At 38.1% G+C, this 20,834-nt stretch overlaps 1 protein-coding gene across 1 annotated transcript; it reads left to right on the top strand.

The window, feature by feature from the left end:
- The first annotated feature begins 4,113 nt into the window (after positions 1-4,113).
- Positions 4,114-7,433, top strand: LOC133730878 (uncharacterized). The gene is made up of 5 exons (XM_062158386.1): positions 4,114-4,250; positions 4,335-5,161; positions 5,504-5,607; positions 6,330-6,478; positions 7,139-7,433. The coding sequence occupies exons 1-5, from the start codon at positions 4,114-4,116 to the stop codon at positions 7,431-7,433; spliced, it is 1,512 nt and encodes a 503-aa protein (XP_062014370.1).
- The last annotated feature ends 13,401 nt before the right edge of the window (positions 7,434-20,834 follow it).

Genomic DNA, 20,834 nt, shown 5'->3' with positions numbered 1-20,834 from the left:
GATATTTTAACTTTGTTGTTTGAGAAAGACATAGGGCAAAGGCATATTGCTTCTAGTTTTGGTACTACATGAAGCAATACGGTGTCTCAGAGCAAGAGCCATCTTCAATGAACTAGTTGTGGATGCATGGAATAAATGACGAGCTCCTTATACCAATTCTTGTGCCAATGTCACCCGAAAGACATGGAAATTTAGTTGAAACTTGATGACATCAACGATTCAACGGTATGCAGGAGATTTGTCAACACAGTGAATGAATAATATATGAGTATCAATATGGTAAAAAAATTGATATACCCTAGCGAGAGCCTCCTCTCGAATCTAGCGAAAGTGACTTCTCTCTCACCCTACTTCGACGGCACCCATGCCTTTTGCCTGGTCTCCTCTCATTCGCACCCCTTAGTCTCTCCTTCCCTCAACCCTATGGTCTCCATCGACTCTGTCACGGCGCCCACCACCTTCTCTAGGTTGCTTTCAGGGAGATCATCATCCCCTCCACATCATTGCTCGTCTCGACGGACGTGCCATTCAGATCGCGTCCATTCTCCTTGTGAGGGATGGTGGATTGTGCGTCACTTGGCAGCCTTAGCTGCGTTGGTAGGTTTGCACAGCTTTCGGCCTCGACCACGACGGGGAAGGCTTCATGGCCAATCCTGTCTTCTGGGACGGAAATTTTGGATCAGGGTAGGATTTACAGGCGCTCTGGTTCTGCAGACACTGGCGATGTCGTTGGGCTGGTCGAAGGTTATTCGGTGGTTCATCAGCCAAGGCGTGCTGCAGTTGACGGAGTTGAAAAGGCCGCCGGAGACGGTGGAGATCTGCATCGGGGTACCCTGCTCATTGGTGTCCAGATCAATATGGGTATGGGCCAAAATCCGAGCCCAGCAGTTGGGTCTGCATTTCCCATGGGTCTGGATTTGGGACCCAGGAGACCTTCTATCTGGTTGCTGGTTAAGTTTTCCTACCTGTAATATTTTGGGTGTGCTGCTCTTACTCTTTGGTAAATTGATCATTGCTACATTCTATGAAGAGTCTCAGTACAATCACGCTGTGAGTACCACAATTGAGTGCCTTGGCGAGCAGTGTGTTTTAGGCTGGGATGAATTTAGTTTTGATTGGTCTACCAATTCCTTGCATACTCGAATTGCAGATATTGATGATTTGCTCCACAAATCTCAAAGTCATGACAATGGTGTTATTGTTGGTAATTATCTTGAGGAGGCTGGGATTTTATCTTCAGTTTTTGCAAAGTTCTCTATTAGTGCTCTAGAGCAATGTTTTATTGTAAACGGACAACTTGTTGGTGTAGTACACCTTCTGATTTGTTCTCATTTAGCTCTATGGTCATGCCGAATTTGGCATTTGTATGCTCCCAATCTCATGTGGGATGCCCTCTTGAGCGATTTCTATCGCTAATTCAATGAATTCTCTTCTTTCAAAAAAAAAAATCTTGTGCCAATGTCAGTGCTTACTCGTGTTCTTAATTTCATAAAGGGCCTTGATTAAGTTGATTTGGTTTACAAAGGAGAAGATGACTTCACACAAGTTGTAAAACTTATGAAAGATTATTTTGCTGCATTTTTCATTGATCCAGTGGCACTTGGATGAAGTTGGGTGCCTATATATATGGTAGAATGATATTGCCTTTTTACTCTTGTTGAGTAAGATGATCCGCCGGCCTTAGGGGGTTGATCATATATAGTGGTGAGGAGGCTTTCTAAGTTCTAATGGATTGAATTTCTGAGGCAGTAGTTTCCGATTCTAGTCATGTTGATATATAAGCCAAGAGTCTTTGATTAATAATAGCTGAAGTGTACGTGAATTAGTTTATACCAATTGGCTGGAAATGCATTTATCCGAATGTGGATTTCATTTGTAGCACCAAATTAACTTGTTTCATTTTCATCTTCCATTTTATTAAAACTAGATCCGCACACGGTGTGTGGATATTTATCTAAAACCTATATTGTTTTGTTTCTAAATAAAATAGAAGGGTCCTTGACCCAAAGTACCAAAATGAGACAAAGTTATCCCACTTACCCCAGCAACAGATTTTTATTCTCACTCACTCAATTTAAAGTAAAATCACTATTCTACCCTCAACATAATTAAATAACTACAGCCACGGCCGCTCCTCTCCTCTCTCTTTCTCATCCCTCTCCGATACAGATCTTTCTCTCTCTCTCCCTTCCTCTCCCTCTCCCTTCCACGCCGTCTCTCTCTCCCCCTCCTCCTCGTTTTTCTCCACTTTCATGGTGCTTAAACGGCGTCGTCGTCTCTCTTAGGATGGGCGCCGACGATCACGAGATCGGCCGGAGTGTTCGTCGTCGTCGTCTTCCGTCCGACTAGCAAAAGGTGGATCTGCTCCAGCGCCTCACCGTTCTCAACCTCATCTTCGGCACAACCTCATATCAATTCCGGCGATCATGTGTGTCTGGGAGTAGTGAAGACTGTGAAGAGATTGTGGAGAGGGGATCCTCTGTGAGTGAGTCTTCATTAGAGTAAGAGGTGGATCTGGCCAAAGTAGGGCACTTTTCTACAGCAATGATAGAGAGCCTACGTTGTTTCTTCTCGGTCAAATATGCAACGTGGTGGCATGTGATGGAAAAAAGAGCCAAGGTACTCCTATTAATTAATGAAGAATCGTGCAGCAATATAATCTTCACTTGCCTATTAGCTTATTAATAAATAGAAGAAAGGTCCAACAATATGATCTTCATTTTAATAGAAGAAGCAAGAAGCTGAGGAATTGGGTGAGAATGGTTCGAAGGCCTCAAGTGTAAACAATATGAATAGATTTGAGCTTGCAAGGTCACTGTGCCGACCTAGAAAAATGAGAAAAAAAAAAAGGCCTCTATTGGGGCAATAGAGGCCTGTTAAAGGTCTATTGGAGGGCAATAGACGTTTTGAATTAATGTAATCTCCTCTTTTTTTTTCTTTAATCAAAGTTATATTTGTGTAATTTTAGAAAAATTAGTTCTCATTTCGGTAATCGAAACGTCTATTGGGGGGCAATAGACGTTTTAAAATTGATATAATTTCTTCATTTTTTTCTTTAATCAAAGTTTTATCTGTCTAATTTTAGGAAGATTAGTTCCTATTCCGGCTACCGAAAGTTCTATTGGGTGCAATAGATGTCTATTGGGTGCAAAAAAACTTTCCGGTGAGATTTTCAGCAAATTCCAGTGGGCGGCGGCAGGTGATCGGAATCCGGTTAACGTTGACCGGAATCCGGCAAAAGTTGACCGGACTCCGGCGAAGTCTCCCATGGTTTCTCTCTCTTCCATTTTATCTCTCTCTAAGTAACAAAGGGGTACAGGTAAAATGGTATTAAAACAAATTAAAAAACAAAAACAAAAAATCTTAATGGGGTATTAGGGAAGACCTCCTTAGAGTGTTTTGGGTAAGAGAGAATTAAAAAAACTTAATGGGGTAAGTGGGAAAAAAATCTCTAAAAATGGGGTAAATAAACAAAAACCCAAAATAGAAAGATTCGGTTATGGTTGATAAAGGATATTTTTAAGGGAAAATGTCTCATTACCCCATTTATACTAAAATACATCCCAAATACCCCATCAACAAATCTTTTTCCTCACTCACACAAAATTTTTGTGTTTTTCTTCCCATCTACCCAATTTAATTATTAAAATACCTCTAAAGAAAAACCCTAAGCGCCGCTCGGTATTGCGACGCCTCGAACGCTTGCTTGCGCCCATATCCGCCGTGTGCTGGTGCTTCAAGGGAGTGTGTTAGTCTGGAACTGCAGGGGAATTGTCTGCAATGAAACTCAAAGGGCTTTGGTTGACTTGGTGCAGCTGAAAAAGCCAAGCTTGATCTTTTTGGCTGAAACACTAGCACAAAACATACTACATCGGTAGTCAGCAAGCTTGAGTTTGCTGGTAATATCTGCTTTGCACATGAGGAAGGCTCTCAAGGTCTCGCTCTGTTGTGGAATCATGAGATCCATGTGGATCTTCGCTCAAAATCTCCTCACCATATAGATGTGGAAGTCCGAGAACTAGGTGAAACCGCCATGTACAGCTTTACTGGTATTTACGAACATGGGAATTGATTCGTGCCCTAGCGGCTGAAAAATGTAGGTTGCCATGGCTCATGGCTGACAACTTCAATGAGATTATGTGCCAAGCTGATAAGTCTGGGGGTGTGTCTGGGGCTTCTGCACCTATGCAAGTGTTTAGGCAAACAATGCTGGACTGTGGATTGTACGATATGGGTTTCATTGGCTCTAGGTATACATGGTCTAACAAATATACCAAAGAATGACTGGATCGAAGCTTCTAGTCTATGCAATGGAGGAATCTTTTCCCTTACAGTCGAGCCCTTACTCTCCAGCCAAATGAGTCAGATCACTGCCCCATTCTTGTGGAGTTGAGAATAGATAGAAATAGAGGGAGAAAGCCTACTCGAAAGTTTCGATTTGAGGAGATGCGGCATGGCAAGGCAGAGTATACGACCATAATTCAGCAACAATGGGCTTCTCTAACTACTGGCAATATGCTTCAGCAAGTTAGTCGAAAGATTTCTGCCACTAGTAAGAAGTTGCTTCATTGGCACATCACTGAGTTCAATAAGCAGAATTTGGAGTTAAGGGTCATTAGAGCAAAGCTAGAGGATATTATGAGACATCCTTTCTCATTAGAACAATATGAGGAACAACGTTTGCTGCATGTAAAGCATAGCCAAATTCTCTCCCAGCAAGAGACTTATTGGAGACAACGTTCTCGTGCAGTTTGGTTAAAAGATGGGGACAAGAATTCGGCCTTCTTTCATCGTAAAGCCTCCAATAGAAGAAGTAGAAATTGTATCAAGGGATTACTTGATGATTCAGGAATATGGCAGGTTGAACCTGATGTTGTCAAACGTATGCTACTTGAGTACTACCAACAAATTTTTGCCTCGGAAGGAATAGATGACCATGCCCTATCGAATATATTTCGAGCCACTCCCATGAAGGTTCTGCCTCATATGAATAGGGATCTGTTGCTGCCCTATACTGATAAAGAGATTAGAGTTGCACTTTTTCAAATGCATTCTTCAAAAAGCCCGGAGCCTGATGGTATGTCACCTTTCTTCTATCAGAAGCATTGGAACATTGTTGGAATGGATGTATGCATAGCTATTCGTAATTTTCTTGAAACAGGTGAGATTTGGGAGGCCTCTAATTTTACTCATCTTTGTCTTATACCTAAAATCAAGAATCCTACAGCAGCTGCTCACTTCAGACCTATAGCACTGTGCAATATTCTGTACAGGATTAGTTCCAAAGTGGTTGAAAATAGACTCAAAAGATGGTTAATTACCAGAGATAATCTCTCCACTATAGAGCACTTATGTACCCGGAAGATTAATTTTTGACAATACTCTGGTAGCAACTGAAGCAGCTCACTTTATGCATAAACTGAGAACTCATAAGGAAGGCTTCTTCTCTCTTAAGCTTGACATTTCTAAAGGCTATGATCGGCTTGAATGGTCATTCCTACAGATGATGTTGATCAATTGGGTTTTGATGTACAGTGGGTGAGCATCATCATGAACTGTGTCAAGTCTGTTACATATGCCATTCTTGTAAATGGAGAGCAAACTGAGGTAATTACTCCAACTCGGGGAATCAGGCAGGGAGAACCACTCTCCCCATACTAGTTCATATTATGTGCAGAGGGCCTCTCTACTCTCTTATCTCAAGTAGTTGCCGCAGGGACCATTTCGGGTTTGAAAATGTGCCCAGGAGCTCCCACACTCCATCATCTGTTCTTTGCTAATGACAGTTTTCTTTTTGGAGCCGCTAATATGGAGGAATGTCGAGCTATTCATGGAATCCTTAACATGTATGAAAAAGCTTCTGGTCAGAAAATTAATTTTCAGAAAAGCAGTGTGGTTTTTAGTAGAAATGTGTCAATGAATGTTCAAAATGTTTTGGCTGACATTCTTGAAGTTTAGAGGTTTATGAGCATGATCGCTATTTGGGTCTCCCATTGAGGGTGGGAAAGTCCAAATCTGCAAACTTTCAATAAATAAAGGAAAAGATGATGAAGAAGTTAGTTAATTGGAAATCCAAAATCCTGAGTTGTGCTGGTAAGGAAACGCTCATCAAGGCAGTGGCTCAAACCATGTCTCTCTATGCTATGAATTGTTATTGCTACCTAAGGGCATGTGTGATGATTTACATCAACTTTGTGCGTCTTTTTTCTGGGGAGATACAGATGAAAAAAAGAAGATTTATTGGAGGAGTAGGGAAAGGCTATGCTTTACCAAACAAGAAGGATGGATGGGTTTTAAGAATTTATATGCGTACAACCTTGCTATGTTAGCTGAGCAATGTAGGAGAATTGTTAAGCACCCTCAATCCCTTATTGCTCAACTTTATAAAGCTAGATACTTCTCAAACTGTTCTTTTTGGGAGGCGAAATTGGGAGCCGCTCCATCCTTCTCTTGGAGAAGCATCCTTGAAGCTAGACCGGTTCTTAAGGCTAGGGTTAGATGGCAAGTTGGTGATGGAATGCAGATAAATATGGGGCATGATCATTGGATTCCTAATTGTCCCTAATATTCAATTTAGCATCCTCCTCAGACTGTTTTCAAAAAGGTAGCAGATCTTATCAACCTGCAGGATAGGTCTTGGATCCCAGCTTCTGTACATCATCTCTTTCCCCCAGAGATTGCGTCACAGATCTTAGCTATACCGTTAAGTAGACGGACCAATCAAGATAGGTTTTGTTGGAGACTAGAACCGCGTGGCTCCTTCATTGTTAAAACAGCATATTGGATTGCCCGGAAACTTGTGTTGGGCAATGCCTTGGCTACGTCATCAACTGGAGATCCGTTTGGCCCATTGTGGAGAAAATTGTAGAGAGCCAAGGTACCGAGAAAAGCTCAAATATATATATATATATATATGTGTGTGTGTGTGTGTGTGTGTGTGGAGAGCATGTCAAAATGTGCTGCCTACCAGGGAAAGACTAACTCTCAAAGATTATACAGGAGAGCTCAATTGCTTACTCTGCCAGCACCGAATCAAAGACATAACTCATCTTTTCTGTAAGTGTCCAGTAGTAGTTGAAATCTTCTCTAACTCGCCCTTTCATTTGCATAACTCTCTGCAAATAGATATGCCTTTCAGAGAATGGATGCTTGAGAGAGCTTGTCAACTCAAGCCTGAAGTTTTTGATAAGCTGCTGATAACCATTTGGTCGCTATGGAAAAACCGTAACTCCAAACTGTGGGACAACCACTCAAGGTCTGCTGCAGATCTCTTTCTCAGTTCAATGGCGTGGCTTGAAGACTTTCAAAAAGCACGAGAGTCAAGCAATCCTAAACAGTCCCTAGTCAGAGCGCACTGGATGCCGGCATCAAATCACCTCCTTAAGCTTGATGTTGATGGAACTTTTTACCATCTGTCAACCATGGTGGAGTAGGGGAATTATCCGCAACTCAGAGGGCCAGTTTATGGCCACGTTTACACAACCTGTACACCATGTATCTTCTGCCAAACAAGTGGAGTTGTTGGCTATTCGAGAGGGGTTAGACTGGTTGCAGTATAACCAATTACCTCAAGCGGTGATTGAGACCGACTACCTGAGTGCGGTGCAACATATTCTACATCAGGCCTCTAATCATGCTATGTATGGCAGTATTATTGATGACATCCTAGTGGAAATGAGAAAATGCCCAGGTGTTCAAATAACTCATGCTTCCAGGAACTACAATCAGGTAGCACACAGACTGGCCAATATTGGCTTCGAAGCTAGTTGTAAGCAAACCTGGACTACCCAAGTTACAAGTTGGATTTTGGATGTATTCCAACATGAGTGTACTTTATTAAGTTCTTAATGAATCTCAGTTCCTTAGTTAAAAAAAAAAAAAATATTAAAATACCTCTAGCACCAGTTTTATCTTTTCACCCATATTTACCTTTTTTCTTTCACTTTTACTGTTATATATAATTTTTCTTTTCTGATAGAGCATGGTTGGCTCATATCTTGAATGTATGAATCTAAGCATTTTTTGTAGCTAGAATCCATCATCTATATTCGAAGGTAAACAGTTAATTTTCATTATTCATAATTTCTTTACTTACTAGAGAACAACTACTTTCTATTTGCAAAGAATCTACTAAAGAACTGCAAGAAGAACGGAAACAATTAAAAATCCAAAAATTTATTAGAGCTAATCTTGATAGCAAGGATCCAAATAACTGGTATTCTATCTATTTAGTCCAATCCTTAGAATATTAGAATTATCAAAGAAACTCTTGAAATCTATCAAGAACCACTTGACTTTTTGAGCATCGGTTAGATCCGCCCCAGTTGGTATCATAGCTTGTTTTGCTTAGAAACAAGTAAGAAAAAGCTTATGCCTTAGAGTTGGCTTCTCTTGACAAGTAAAAGAGAATCCAAACTTAAGACTTATCATGCCTTTTGTACTGAAAAAGGAAGCAAAAAGTGGCAAGTGTGCTTTTATACAAGGCATATCCAAGAAATCAATACTCCATTAAATACGTGTGTAGAGTTCTAAACACTCTCTATGACGAACATATTTATCTCTAGAGACAAATCGGATTAGAAGAGCTTGATCCTTCAAGACCAAGTTTAATCCTAGATCATCTATCTAAGGATAAAAGCACATAGAGCAACTCGAGAGATTTAATCTAAGGATTAACCAACTCGAAGAAATAAATTCAAGAGTAGCAAAGCTTAAAGTCAAACTAGACTATCTTAAAGAAAAACCATATCTTTCTGATATTGAAAAGAAGTTAGTTCGAACTGAAAATCTTGCTAACAACATCCACCAGCAAGCAACTGAATTGAGAAATGCTCAAGAAAACTTGAGAAATCTTTTAGAAATTCGATCTTATATCCAAAATATAATGAATCAAAGAGTAGATCTAAAATTAAGATAGGTAGATAACAAAGCTTTAGGTTGTTGTCTTCCTACAGAAAAACTTGCTAAAAATGTGGAAACAATAATACATCATCAAAACTACCAAGTCCCTGAATAAATCTGTGAATCTTATCTTGCTCATCACGCACTAAATCTGGTACATGGTCGGCCAGCGAGAGAAAATGTTGCTCAAACTCTAACGCAGTCATCTTCCCCTTCTTCAAACTCAGTGGCTCATCCTCCATCATGTGAAGGTGAGCTTGACTAAAATATTGCCCATTAAAATTGTTCTTAAACTGGTCCCATGAGAAATGGTTGGCGTCTCCATAGTCTCTAGTAATCCCAACCCACCAATGCCATCCTCCAAAAACCGTATAGCCAGGCCTACCTTCCGATTATCAAGAACCTCCAACTGGGTGAACACCCTCTCCATACGATCAATCCACCTCTGAGCATCAATGGATTTTGTAGCAGTAGCAAAATTATAGGCCCCATGCTTCTTGGCCAGCTCCAAACTAAAATCAGAACTGGAGTCGGGAGCGCCTCGGTGAAACGGTCAATGAAATATCTAAAATTACCGGCCAATCCTCTAGGCATATCCCCTTCCTCCGTTAGGGGAAGAGTTTCCCCACATGCTTGGCGTCTGCGAGACATAGCACTTATAGAAAAAGGAGGATTAGAAGAGTTCATAAGTCTAAAACACTATGACAGCTACCTCACGTACTTAAACAACACACTAGCATCGAAAAGTACACGATGGGGATCCGGCCACCGTAGTCGAGGCATCACTCAAAAGATACTAGGTGTCATCAAGTACATGAGATAGCATTAACAACGGAATCGAAAAACCTAGTGCTTTGACACCAACTGACAGGACATGCCCTGGATTTCACCCTAAAATCCGAAGTGATCCTGCATGACCCATTTTAGGGAAAACCCTACCGAAAAATCGACAGAATTTCCCCTAAAAAAGGGTAACCTAAACCTGTAGAAAAGACTTACACATCTATGATCAACATCCAACCTCAACTCCTGAAGCCTACATAGTCCCCATAAGCAACTCAACTCCACAATAAATTTACCACTACAGTAAATGAAATTCAGCATAACCGTAACACTCAAAAACAATTTTCCAAATTATACAATTATCCCAATAGGTAATCAGAGCAATCTAGAGACAGAAACCGAATCACATTACAAGTAGGTTAAACCAGTAATCTACACAAAACTGTAGCAGTGGAAGAATGGTATGCCTTAAATCCTACTATACCGAACCAGCTAATCTGCAGACTGGGCATTTGAAACTAAAGGGCCCAAGGGACAGTATTGGAAAACGTTAGGGAGAGTGGACGAAAATAGATAATCAAAATAAATGAAACGAATAACTTAATACTTTCCCACTTTTAAAAACATACTTAAAACCAAGCATGTGATTCACCTTGCATAAGAAAAAGTTTTAAATAAACAATTATGAAAACACATTTATCGGAAAAGGAAGTCGACAAGTCGACAAATCAAGACTAACAAGTATCCGCCCAAATGTACAATAGTAATACGTGAGATCTCAAAAATTTGGTTTCCTATTTTTGAAAAGAAAAATAATTTCAAGCTATTTTTATTTGAATTTCTATTATTTTTAAACTCTTTATAGATTTCAAAAATTATTTAAATTTTTGGTTTGTCAAAATTTATCTTTCGATCCTGTAGATTAAACTAGAGGTCGTTACGAGTTCGTAGGAATTTTCGGACACTCGAACTATTTTTAATGATTTTTCGAAGTTGGTATTATCCAAAAATTTAATTAAAAATAGAAATTAGAGGCGGCTTAATCTGGACCATTGATTTCAAACACCTCTAAATCTGGGCCGTTGAAGATGAGTATACATACGTTGGACCGCATCAGATCGAGACCCAGACTGAGTCTCCGCCAACCCAAATAACAGCGACGGGCGACCCGGCCTCTTCTCCGTCCTTCGGCCACGCCTCGGCTGAAGACCACCGGATTTGGATCCTTCTCGACGTCGTCGACGCCACTGTAGTCTCGGTTTCGTAATACGAGCTCCGGAGACAGAGAATCGAAGCGCGAAAGATTTTTGGGTTCGCCAGCGGATTTTCCGATTCCGGCCACTTCTCGAGGTCTACCCTATCTATATGCTTGAATTCGAATTTGGATGAGATTTGGAGAAGTTGAGGTTTTGAGCAGTCGTCAGCCACCGTGTAATCACTGTGCGTGGCGGCAGTTCAGGACTTCAGGCCTCTTCAAATTTGTAGTGTTTGGTTGAGGACTGGAGAATCAGAGTTTCGGGGTTTCACCGTTACTTCGGGTTCACTGTTCATAGTGCCCGTTTAGTTTTGTTTAATCAATTTCCGACCATAACAGAGGCGTTTGATCATGAGGTGATCCATGTTTATGCCCTCATGGAAATGGCTGAAGTGTATAGAACTCCAGAGTTGGATTATTCAGTTTTGTTTCCGTTGTACTGCTATTCATGTCAAACTATTACTATTGAGATTTGAAGCTGTTGTTTGATGCTGTTTAAGAGGAGACGAAGTGTTATTGGTTCAAGCATTGAAGCTATGATGTTTTGGGAAGGTTGGTTTGGCATTCAAAATTTAATTGTCAAAGGCAGAATTGAAACATCTCCGACGAAGTTAAATTCTTAATTTCGAAGTTAGAAATGGTGAGCAATGGATAATTTAGTTAATTATGGAATGATTTGGGTGTCCAGAGTAATTTCAGAGCTTTGGGTGAAAGGAAGTAATGACTGATAATTTCTGTTTTGGAATTTCGATTGGTATTTAGAAGCTTTGAATACAATCGAATCTAAAGGTGTCGAGAAATTGGTGGAAATGCGTTTTGGGTGTCCTTAACAATTATGAGGATTTGAGTGATTTCAATTTCAAAATAATTGATCGAGTTGATTTGAAGTACTTCGGTGAGTCTCATTGAATAAGGATTTGATTTGAGGATTGAATGTGGTGCTACCAGTCTTATAAACAAAAGGATATGAAGAATGTGAGTCGCACTGTTACTAACTGTGAGTAGTAAGACAGTTAAAGCTTGGGTTTCCAGGTGCGTTACGAGGTATGACACGTTTATCAAGATGACTAAGTGAGATATTTCTTATGTTTACGAGACTCGAAAAGATTTACAGAAGAAAAGAGTGAGTTAGATTCGAGAACGAGATGTGATTTCTCTTTATTTGAGTTTTGTTATTTCAAATGTTTTATTTTCGACGATTTTTGAAAAAGGTATTTCGTGTTGGTTTTAATTTCGTTTTACATTTCTACGTTCACACCTCGGATTTGGTGTTAGGTACCTAACCTCACTTCACCTGGTTTGAGCCTTTGAGGCGTGACATAACCCAAGGGGTCAACACAAACAAACTCGCATACATCATCACATAAATCTCAAATCATGATAATCCAATTTAGGTCTCCAGTACATCCCCTCTCTCCTGGAGCCACAACTATTTCTACTGCCACCAGTACATTCCCTCTCCTGGTGCCACCACTTTAACCATGGCCACCAATGCATCCCCTCTCTCCTGGTGTCTCCACTATAACTATGGCCACCAATACATCCTCTCTCTCCTGGTGTCTCCACTTGGAGACCACTAGTCCATCTCCTATCTCCTAATAGTGGCTTGAACAACATAAATTGAGTTGAAATGTTCAAGGAAAATCACAAATCATTAATCAATCGAATAACCAAATTTAATTCCAACATGAGAAAAACATTACCGGAAATACGTAAAATTAAATATTACTAAAAATCACATGAAGACAATTATCACCACCAAATTTGTTAAGGAAAACACGTTACAAATATTATTTTCCGAAAAATAAAATCGCATAGAATTATATTTAAAACAAAAGTCCACTCATAGTATATGGCTAAAACCGTCAAGCCTGCCAATCCTCGTTGAGCGATAGCCCTGCACCTCGTCCTATACAAACGACAACTCATAAACAACAATTTAAAATGCTCGACATTAAATACAACTCGGAAAAGAAACCCGAAAAACCCCCTGTAAATCAAATCAGTCGAAAATCCGAAATCACATCAGATTCTACTCAAACTTCATGGGTTTCGTCAACTCAACTATTCTAATGTCCTACGGAAAAACAGCGACAATCTCAGTCGGATTTTGCCGAATCGTAACCCGAAAATCCGAGACACGGAAATTTCCGATCGATTACAAAATTTCACTTTCAACAAAGACCATATCAACACGTGTTGTGAAATTTTAATTAAAACTCGCAAGCGCACGAATCGTCGTTAGTATAGTGTGCAAGTACGAGGTCGTTCCAACTGAGGATTGATAATCAATTTAAATCTTAACCTAATTAATCAAAACACATAAACAATCAAACTAAAGAAGATATGGTTTTAAGGTTTTCGACTAAACAAATAATGTGAAAATTAAAGAAAGAAAGAAAGAAACAAATAATGATAAAACCTAGGGTTTCAGAATCAACCACTAACAATCCTATTTATGTTTCAATGCAATTAATAGATTCTTTTGTTTCTCTAGATGATAATTCCCGTATCTAAGTCCTTCTCAGGTACTCTAGACCATAGTTTTCCTTAAGTGTATGATGCTCTCCCTGTCGGGTAAAGATCTTATATCCTGACTATGCAGTTTATCCTTCTCAGGTATAAATTTAACATGCAAGACTCATTACGCTTTAGAAAACAAGGGAATCAAGCAAATCATTAGTCTTTCTCAAGTAATAATGTAATTTACCACACTTAATCACAAGAAGCTAATCAAATTATATTGCATCTCTGCTTCAAATTTGTCTTCCAATTACTATATGCAAAGCCCTAAGGTGATCAATCAAAGAACTTAAACATAAAGCATCAATTCAAATAGTGATTAAGCATTCATCATAAAGAAACTATAAATCCATTAATGAAACATCAAAGTACATAAACAATCATGATAGGGCATCATCCTAACCCTAGAAAAAGGTTTAGCAAAAGATAACTAAGTAAAACATAAGAAAAACATAAAAAGAATGGAAAGGAAAAGAAAGGGAAGATGGATGAGTCGTCTCTGCTCCTTAGGCGTCTACATTGTGCTCCCGAGACTCCCTTCTCATGTAAATTCGTGCTCCCTTATATAGGGAAGATTTCTGCTCATGTTTGGCTTCATGTTTCCTTGTAAGACTTGGATTTGGATTTCTTTCTCAATTTGGAATGGAAAACCTTGAAATATCTTTTGTAGAAGTAGGAATAAGTTCATCATTTAATCCTCATCTGAATTAACTTCCTTGAAATATTAGGATTGACAATCTTGTGCCACGGTACATGAGTTCTCCATGAATGGTTGTAAATTCCCGAGCAGATTTCCTGTCCGACCTATCTTCACTCAAATAATCATAACTTTCTCCAGAAGTATTGAAATCGAGATCCGTAAAATTTTACAGAAAGTAGAAATCCGTAGCTTTCCATGCATATAAGGCTCATTGTTTGATTCGATCTGGGTAACTCCCAGTAATTCGGCGAAGTTGGATGTTCTGCACAGACAGATTCCCAGTCTCAGATTGCACATTGTCTTTCAATCCTACTTAGCTCATTTTGGCTTCTTTTCTTCTTTCTATGGAACAAACCTACAAAAACACTAAAAGATGTAAATGAATCATAAATAAGGAGAACTAAACATAAAAACCAAGATTAAGAGGCAAAGAAATATAGGAAAATATGAGCACATCAACACGTTTGTATCATCAAACTTTGTTAGATGAGCCAAGGTAGACTGGTAGAAGCGGTGGCATGTGCCCCCATGCGCCACCACTCCGACTACCAAACTTGGGTTCGAGACTTACATCAAAATGTTCCTCACAACAAGCCCAACATTTTCTTCAACTACAACAACGACTAAAAACAAGTGTACAATTCGGAAAATACCTCGAAAAAAATCGAAAAACCCAAAGAATTTCAAATGCTCAATTCTGGCTCCACACTTTAAATCAGATCAAGAGGTTTGGAGAGATTGATCTGCGCCCCAAGAGCTTCAAAACCCAACATGTTTCGTCGGAAGAGATGGCCGGAGTTGCAAGTTTCGATCGGGTCAAGGATACGGGTCCGCCAATGTAATTTTTGCTTCAATACTCTTTCCACACCTCGAATTGATCTAAGCCACCACTGCAGGACAGAAGAGGAGGACGACGCGGTTCAGATGGCACCGATGATTGGACGGTGGAGATATCAGTGGGTCGATGTCCGGGTTGAGACGCAAGTCGGGTTGGTAAGCGGGTTACATAGAGAGAGTTTCCGGATTGGGATTTTGAGTGATTTCCAAAAATGGAAAGTTACCAAGGGTTAATTGGCTATTTATAATAAGTTTCCTTAAACAGTAATTTTTACTTTTTAGACCATAACTTCTTCATACAAACTTTGATTTGAGCGTGCCACATGTCCACAGAATCGGTTTGATGTCCTTTACAACTTTCATGAAGAAACCTTTCTCAAATGACGAACCAAATAAAAAGTCAACTTTTTGGTCAACTGAAAGTTTGGAACAAGGTAAAAAGTAACGATAGTTATCGTTTACCGTCCAAATGACTAGTAAACTAGTAAATTAAGATACGGGATGTTATAAAATCCTCCAATACCTAAGTTTATATTTTTGTTAGTCAAGTATAGTAGACTAAGTTGGAATGAGATGCCTTACGCCAATCAAGCCTCCTATTTATAGGTGATTAGATGAATGCTTACTTGGGCGGCAAGTTGTGATTATTACCACACTTATGGATGCAATCATTCTGCACCTATAGCTGTAATCATTGCCGCACTTATAGCTGCGATTATTGTCACACTTATAGTTGCAATCATTACTGTATTTTATGGTCGAAATTATTAATGCATTCATAGTGGAGTCATTTGTCACAATTATAGGTCCAAATTTGTTGACCATATATCCCCACATATTTCAATCGTAATTCGGCCATTATCAAATTCAATTGGCAATCTTAAAACAGAACAGAGTTAATTAGGACTCTACTGATACTACAATCTTAGCACAGAACTTGACTAGACCTGCATTCCTAAGTTTTATTTTAGGATATCTATTTGCCTACAGGGAGAGACTCGAATGAGGACCATTAAAATGAGGACTTCATAAGGAATTTCTAATCAACGCATGTGAGACCCACATTTCGATTACATTTTAGTAAATCCACCGTTAAATGTTTAAGTATGCATGAATAGAGAATTTCTGAAAATTTTCTTCCAAATTACTAATAGTTAAGGTAGTGAACTAAATTAAATCAATGAATTAACCAAATCTGTCAAACTTGAACCTTTCATGTTCATAAATAATAAATTATGATTATGAATGCCCGAACGATTTTTGATTTGGTTGAAAATTTGCAGAAATGATCTACTCATGACTATCTAAATAAACATTTAACAGTTAATTGCCAAAATGTGTTTGAAGAGTGAGTCTTACAACCGTTGATTAGGAAGTCCCCATGAATTCCTCATTTTAATGGTTCTCATTAGAAGCTCATATATCATCACTGTTATTTCACGTATCGATTGTACATCTTGTAGCACAAGACATGTGCATTTTCAAAGTTGTTAGCACTTAGCAGTGCATTGCACAGCTTAATTTGTTGCTTTTGGAGTGACTTGGACAGGGATGACTCGTTTTTTTGTTGACCCATTTCTTTGCTAGGTTGTCTGGAACTGATGATGATGATGATTGCGTTCATCACAGTCATCAGTCCAGGGGCGGATCCAAGTAGAGTGTTGGTTGGGCTCAAGCCCTACCGAGATTTTTCATATATATAACTTAGTACATGTATCATCTGCATGTTTGGAGCTTTTGTTGCATTGGTTAAGTGTTATGGTTTCTGGAAAGCCCACCCAAGTTCGAATCCTATTGTTGTTGTTTTTTCATACCTTTTTTCCTATTGCTTCATCTTGTCTTTTAAATTCATAAAGGGTTTTAAATTGGACCTTGGGCCTTCTTTGTGTGTGGCTTTGGATTTGTTTGGTCTTTACTCTTTAGATTTGTATTTGTATTTGTATTTTACCTTTGGGCTTACATTCTAATACAAAAAGAATGTTAGATCATTTTTTTTTTTGAGTGAGTAGGTTGCAAAGATACATGGATTTTGTTTTACATTTTGTTTTCATTCGGAGTTCTTAGTTTTCTTTATTTTAGATGTAATCCTAAAAAGTGTGTGCTAGATGTGTATTCTTGTAATATACTCTATATAATAACTCTTTCTAAGGACACTTATGAGTGAGTCATTAATGTACTACTTTCATTATAATAAGATTTTCAACCTCTTTCAATTACACTTACTCGGCTCTTCAGGGCTTAGACTTTTGCATAGTTGTACCAAAAAAAAAATATTTTAGCCTTCGCCTAAAAAAAAAAAACCCAAATATGTAGCCCTACCCATGTTCGGATCCTGGATCCGCCCCTGATCATCACTGCTATATTGCTAGAATGTTTCAGTCGTGCAATAAAATTGATTTCATGTTCCAATCCTATAGCCTTAACAAGTTGAAATGAAAAATAGAATAATTAATGACTGTAATCCTATGGTATCATCATCAATTTTCTATTTCATCCCAACTTGCTGTTAAAGTCTGCACTCACTCATCGATGAAGTTGAAGAAACTGGATCGAATTGTTAACTAATGTGTCGCTGTATTTTCTAGAGGGTCGTTGACTATTGAAGAGAAAAGCAAAACCAGAGAATGAGAATAATATGAGCACCCATCCCACTCCACTAATGGAAGTCACTATTTAACCATCGAAATCATCTAGAGCACATGAGTATAGCTTGACGATTGCAAAACGTTGATGCTGGCATGGCACACAGCTTGGGGGTACCGATGAATTTGGTGGTATATAACTATATATGAAACTAATGAAAGTTTGTACCGATACATTGGATTATAAGTTAATTCTGAATTAATTTATTAATACATATAGTAAGTTTACTTCTAAATAGAATTAGTTGGGGATGTTGACCAAAAAAAAAATGTTGGGGACGGATCGGTAGCATATTATACTTCAATTTCGGTCCATTGGATTCTTACGTAATTAAGGGTTGAGATTAACCATTTTATTTCTTTGTTTTCATGTTTAATTTAATTAAATTAATTGACTGATTTTTAATTAAATCAAGAAAAAAAGTAAATTGAAAACCAAAGCCTTAGCTGCCCTGAGGATTCAAAAAGGATTAAGGTAGATGAAGATTTAGTTGACTATTTCTCTTAAAAAACAAAAAGAGGTAGATGTCTAGATGAAGCTGCCTCCTATTAACATAGAAAATTAGTTATGAAAATTAGTTATGCGGGGTGAATTTAAACCGTTATGCGGGAGCGAATTAGTTGGTCACCTAGAAAATTAGTTATGCGGGGGCGAATTTAAACCGTAATAGCTAACGAAAACTAAAATCCTTGCCCACCAATTTCAAAAAAAAATAAAAAATTATACGTAAAACATATGAAAATAAGGAGAAATTTTTACGATATTAGATTAAACATGCATAAAATCATCAAAATCATGACACTTGTGGGGGCAAAAGCTGCATAATACACATTCAAATGCATAAAATTGTCCAGAGCTTCTATATATAACAGTGTATATATGATGATGTAGTGTGGGCGGCAGCCCACAGTAGACCTATGCTAGGTCCGCCAGTGCCACCTATAGCTTTTCATCACTAAATTAAACCTACTAAGCTTCACACCCAGAAAGCTAGAAATCAATGTGAGAGGATGCATGAGCAATCTCTGCTTCATTCAATTACCTATACTTGTCTTGTTAACCAAATGAAAACACTTGGTTCAAGAATTCTATCTATAGTTCTTCCAATAGATAAAAGATTGACATCAAATGAAGGTACACGTAGAACATCTCAAAAAAAAAAAAAAAATCATTGATTTTCATTGAACCCTTGATGGAAATAGGAGCCTTGGTACCACTAGGCAAAGAAATTGGAGAAAGTAAAGTGTTCTTCTGACTACTTGTGAACAATTTCGGTGAATTAATAATATGATTAATTGCTCCACTATTGATAATCCACCGCTTGGGGGCAACTAGTGACAAGCCTCAGGCAAACTCGGAAGCATAAGCCATGAGAAGATGGTGAAAGCAAGAGGTTGTGTTACAAGTGGTGCGGCGCAAAGAAATAAGAGCTAGGGTGTTTAGGCCTGCTCTGATACCATATCAGAATATATTTGAGATATTATATGTAGAAAAATTATATACAGACTAGGTGCTTGAACAACAAGTAAATCCGTACAAACTAGGGAGACAAGAAATACAGATAATCTCCTACAGATACAAATAATTACAATATTAATTACATAAGATTCTTAACATGTTCTGTTATTGAGTTTTTTTTTTTTTTTTGTTTAATAAAGAAAAGTTCAATCTAATTATAATTTTGGATTGGAAATATGTAAATTTCATGTCATTTTCCACATCACTTGATGTTGTGTTAACATCATTCAAATAACAAATTCAGACCGTTGAACGTTTTTAAATTTAATGGCTCATAAGATATGTAAAAATTGTGTAAAATCATGGAACACCATATATATATATATATATATATATATATATATATATATAAAAGTTTGCTCAGGTGCGGATATCCGCACCGAAGAAAAAGGTGCGGATTTCCCGTTTTGACCTACTTTCCGGCCACATTTTCACATCTTAGCCGTTCAGTTTTTAGATCCTAATGTATAGATCACCTCTACAAAATTTCAGCCAATTTGATGATCGTTAAGGCATCCAAATTTGCAATTTACACGAACGGACAGAATCTGTCGAACCGGAACCGTTCGTATTTATAATGGTAAATTGCAGTTTTGGATGCCTTAACGATCACCAAATTGGCTGAAATTTTGTAGAGGTGATCTATACATTATGACCTAAAAACTGAACGGCTAAGATGTGAAAATGTGATCGGAAAGTGGGTCAAAACCGGAAATCCGCACCTAAGCAAAAAGTGCGGACGTCCGCACCGGAGAAGCGCTGTATATATATATATATATATATATATATATATATATATATATATATATATATATATATATTTTTAACGCAACAAATTTTCATTAATTAAAGTCAAAGGTTAGAATAGTACATACATCAAAAGAGAATCTATAATCTATTATCTCACGCAGTTTGGAAAAACGCCATTGCCGCCGCTAGGGGCTTATCACCCTCAGAACTTTGATAGTATGATCTCTTTTCTCATTAACCGAACAAATTAGTGATGGATAAAATTTCAATTTAAATTACATGCAATGAAAGAATGAGATAATAAAAAATAAAGTGTGAGAAAATAATAATTGAAACTAATGACTTTTTGAATCAAAGAAAACACTCTCTATCAATCACATGTACAAAGATATGTCTCTAACAGTCTAATGTACACTCTACTTTTGCATTCATGGCACAATATTTTACTGCTTAAGTTACTGTGTATAATAATCACAACAAACTTGCTCACTTAAAAGACAGTTTTAAGGAATTGTGAGGAACACATACATGTTAACCATATCTATTAAATTAAAAAATTTAAATTAATAAAATTGTGCATTTATTTTCAGCCGTCAGATTCATTTTTCAATTACATTTCTTATGACTATCGTTTAGGTAAACATGTCCCCCTGTCAAAGGTTAAATTCATTTTTTAAGTTCTTTAACACATGATACAAACTACAAGCCGCTATATAGAAACGTGGAATCAATAAATGACATCACATTCCACTAATTTGTAACCCTACATGTAACTTTCAAAGGCCCATGCCGCCCATCCGTCCCTGCCTCAACAAAAGAACTATACACCCTAGAAAGTTATGAGAAATATCTCCAATGCATTTTCGTCATTTCCCAAAACAGGGGCATTTTGGGTGAATGCACCATCACGAGAATCATTCTTGG

Source organism: Rosa rugosa, chromosome 2, assembly GCF_958449725.1.
Source record: "Rosa rugosa chromosome 2, drRosRugo1.1, whole genome shotgun sequence".
NCBI classification, from domain to species: domain Eukaryota; kingdom Viridiplantae; phylum Streptophyta; class Magnoliopsida; order Rosales; family Rosaceae; genus Rosa; species Rosa rugosa.
The sequence above is the reverse complement of the archived record's forward strand: the minus strand, read 5'-3'. Positions and strand labels throughout refer to the sequence as shown.

Bases quoted from the DNA above. Each gene is read 5' to 3' on its own strand.
- LOC133730878 (XM_062158386.1), top strand. From the start codon at position 4,114: ATGGCTGACAACTTCAATGAGATTATGTGCCAAGCTGATAAGTCTGGG. The intron at 5,162-5,503 runs GTGAGATTTGGG...TCATTCCTACAG, and splicing joins TCGTAATTTTCTTGAAACAG to ATGATGTTGATCAATTGGGT. The intron at 6,479-7,138 runs GTTCTTAAGGCT...TATGCCTTTCAG, and splicing joins GCATCCTTGAAGCTAGACCG to AGAATGGATGCTTGAGAGAG.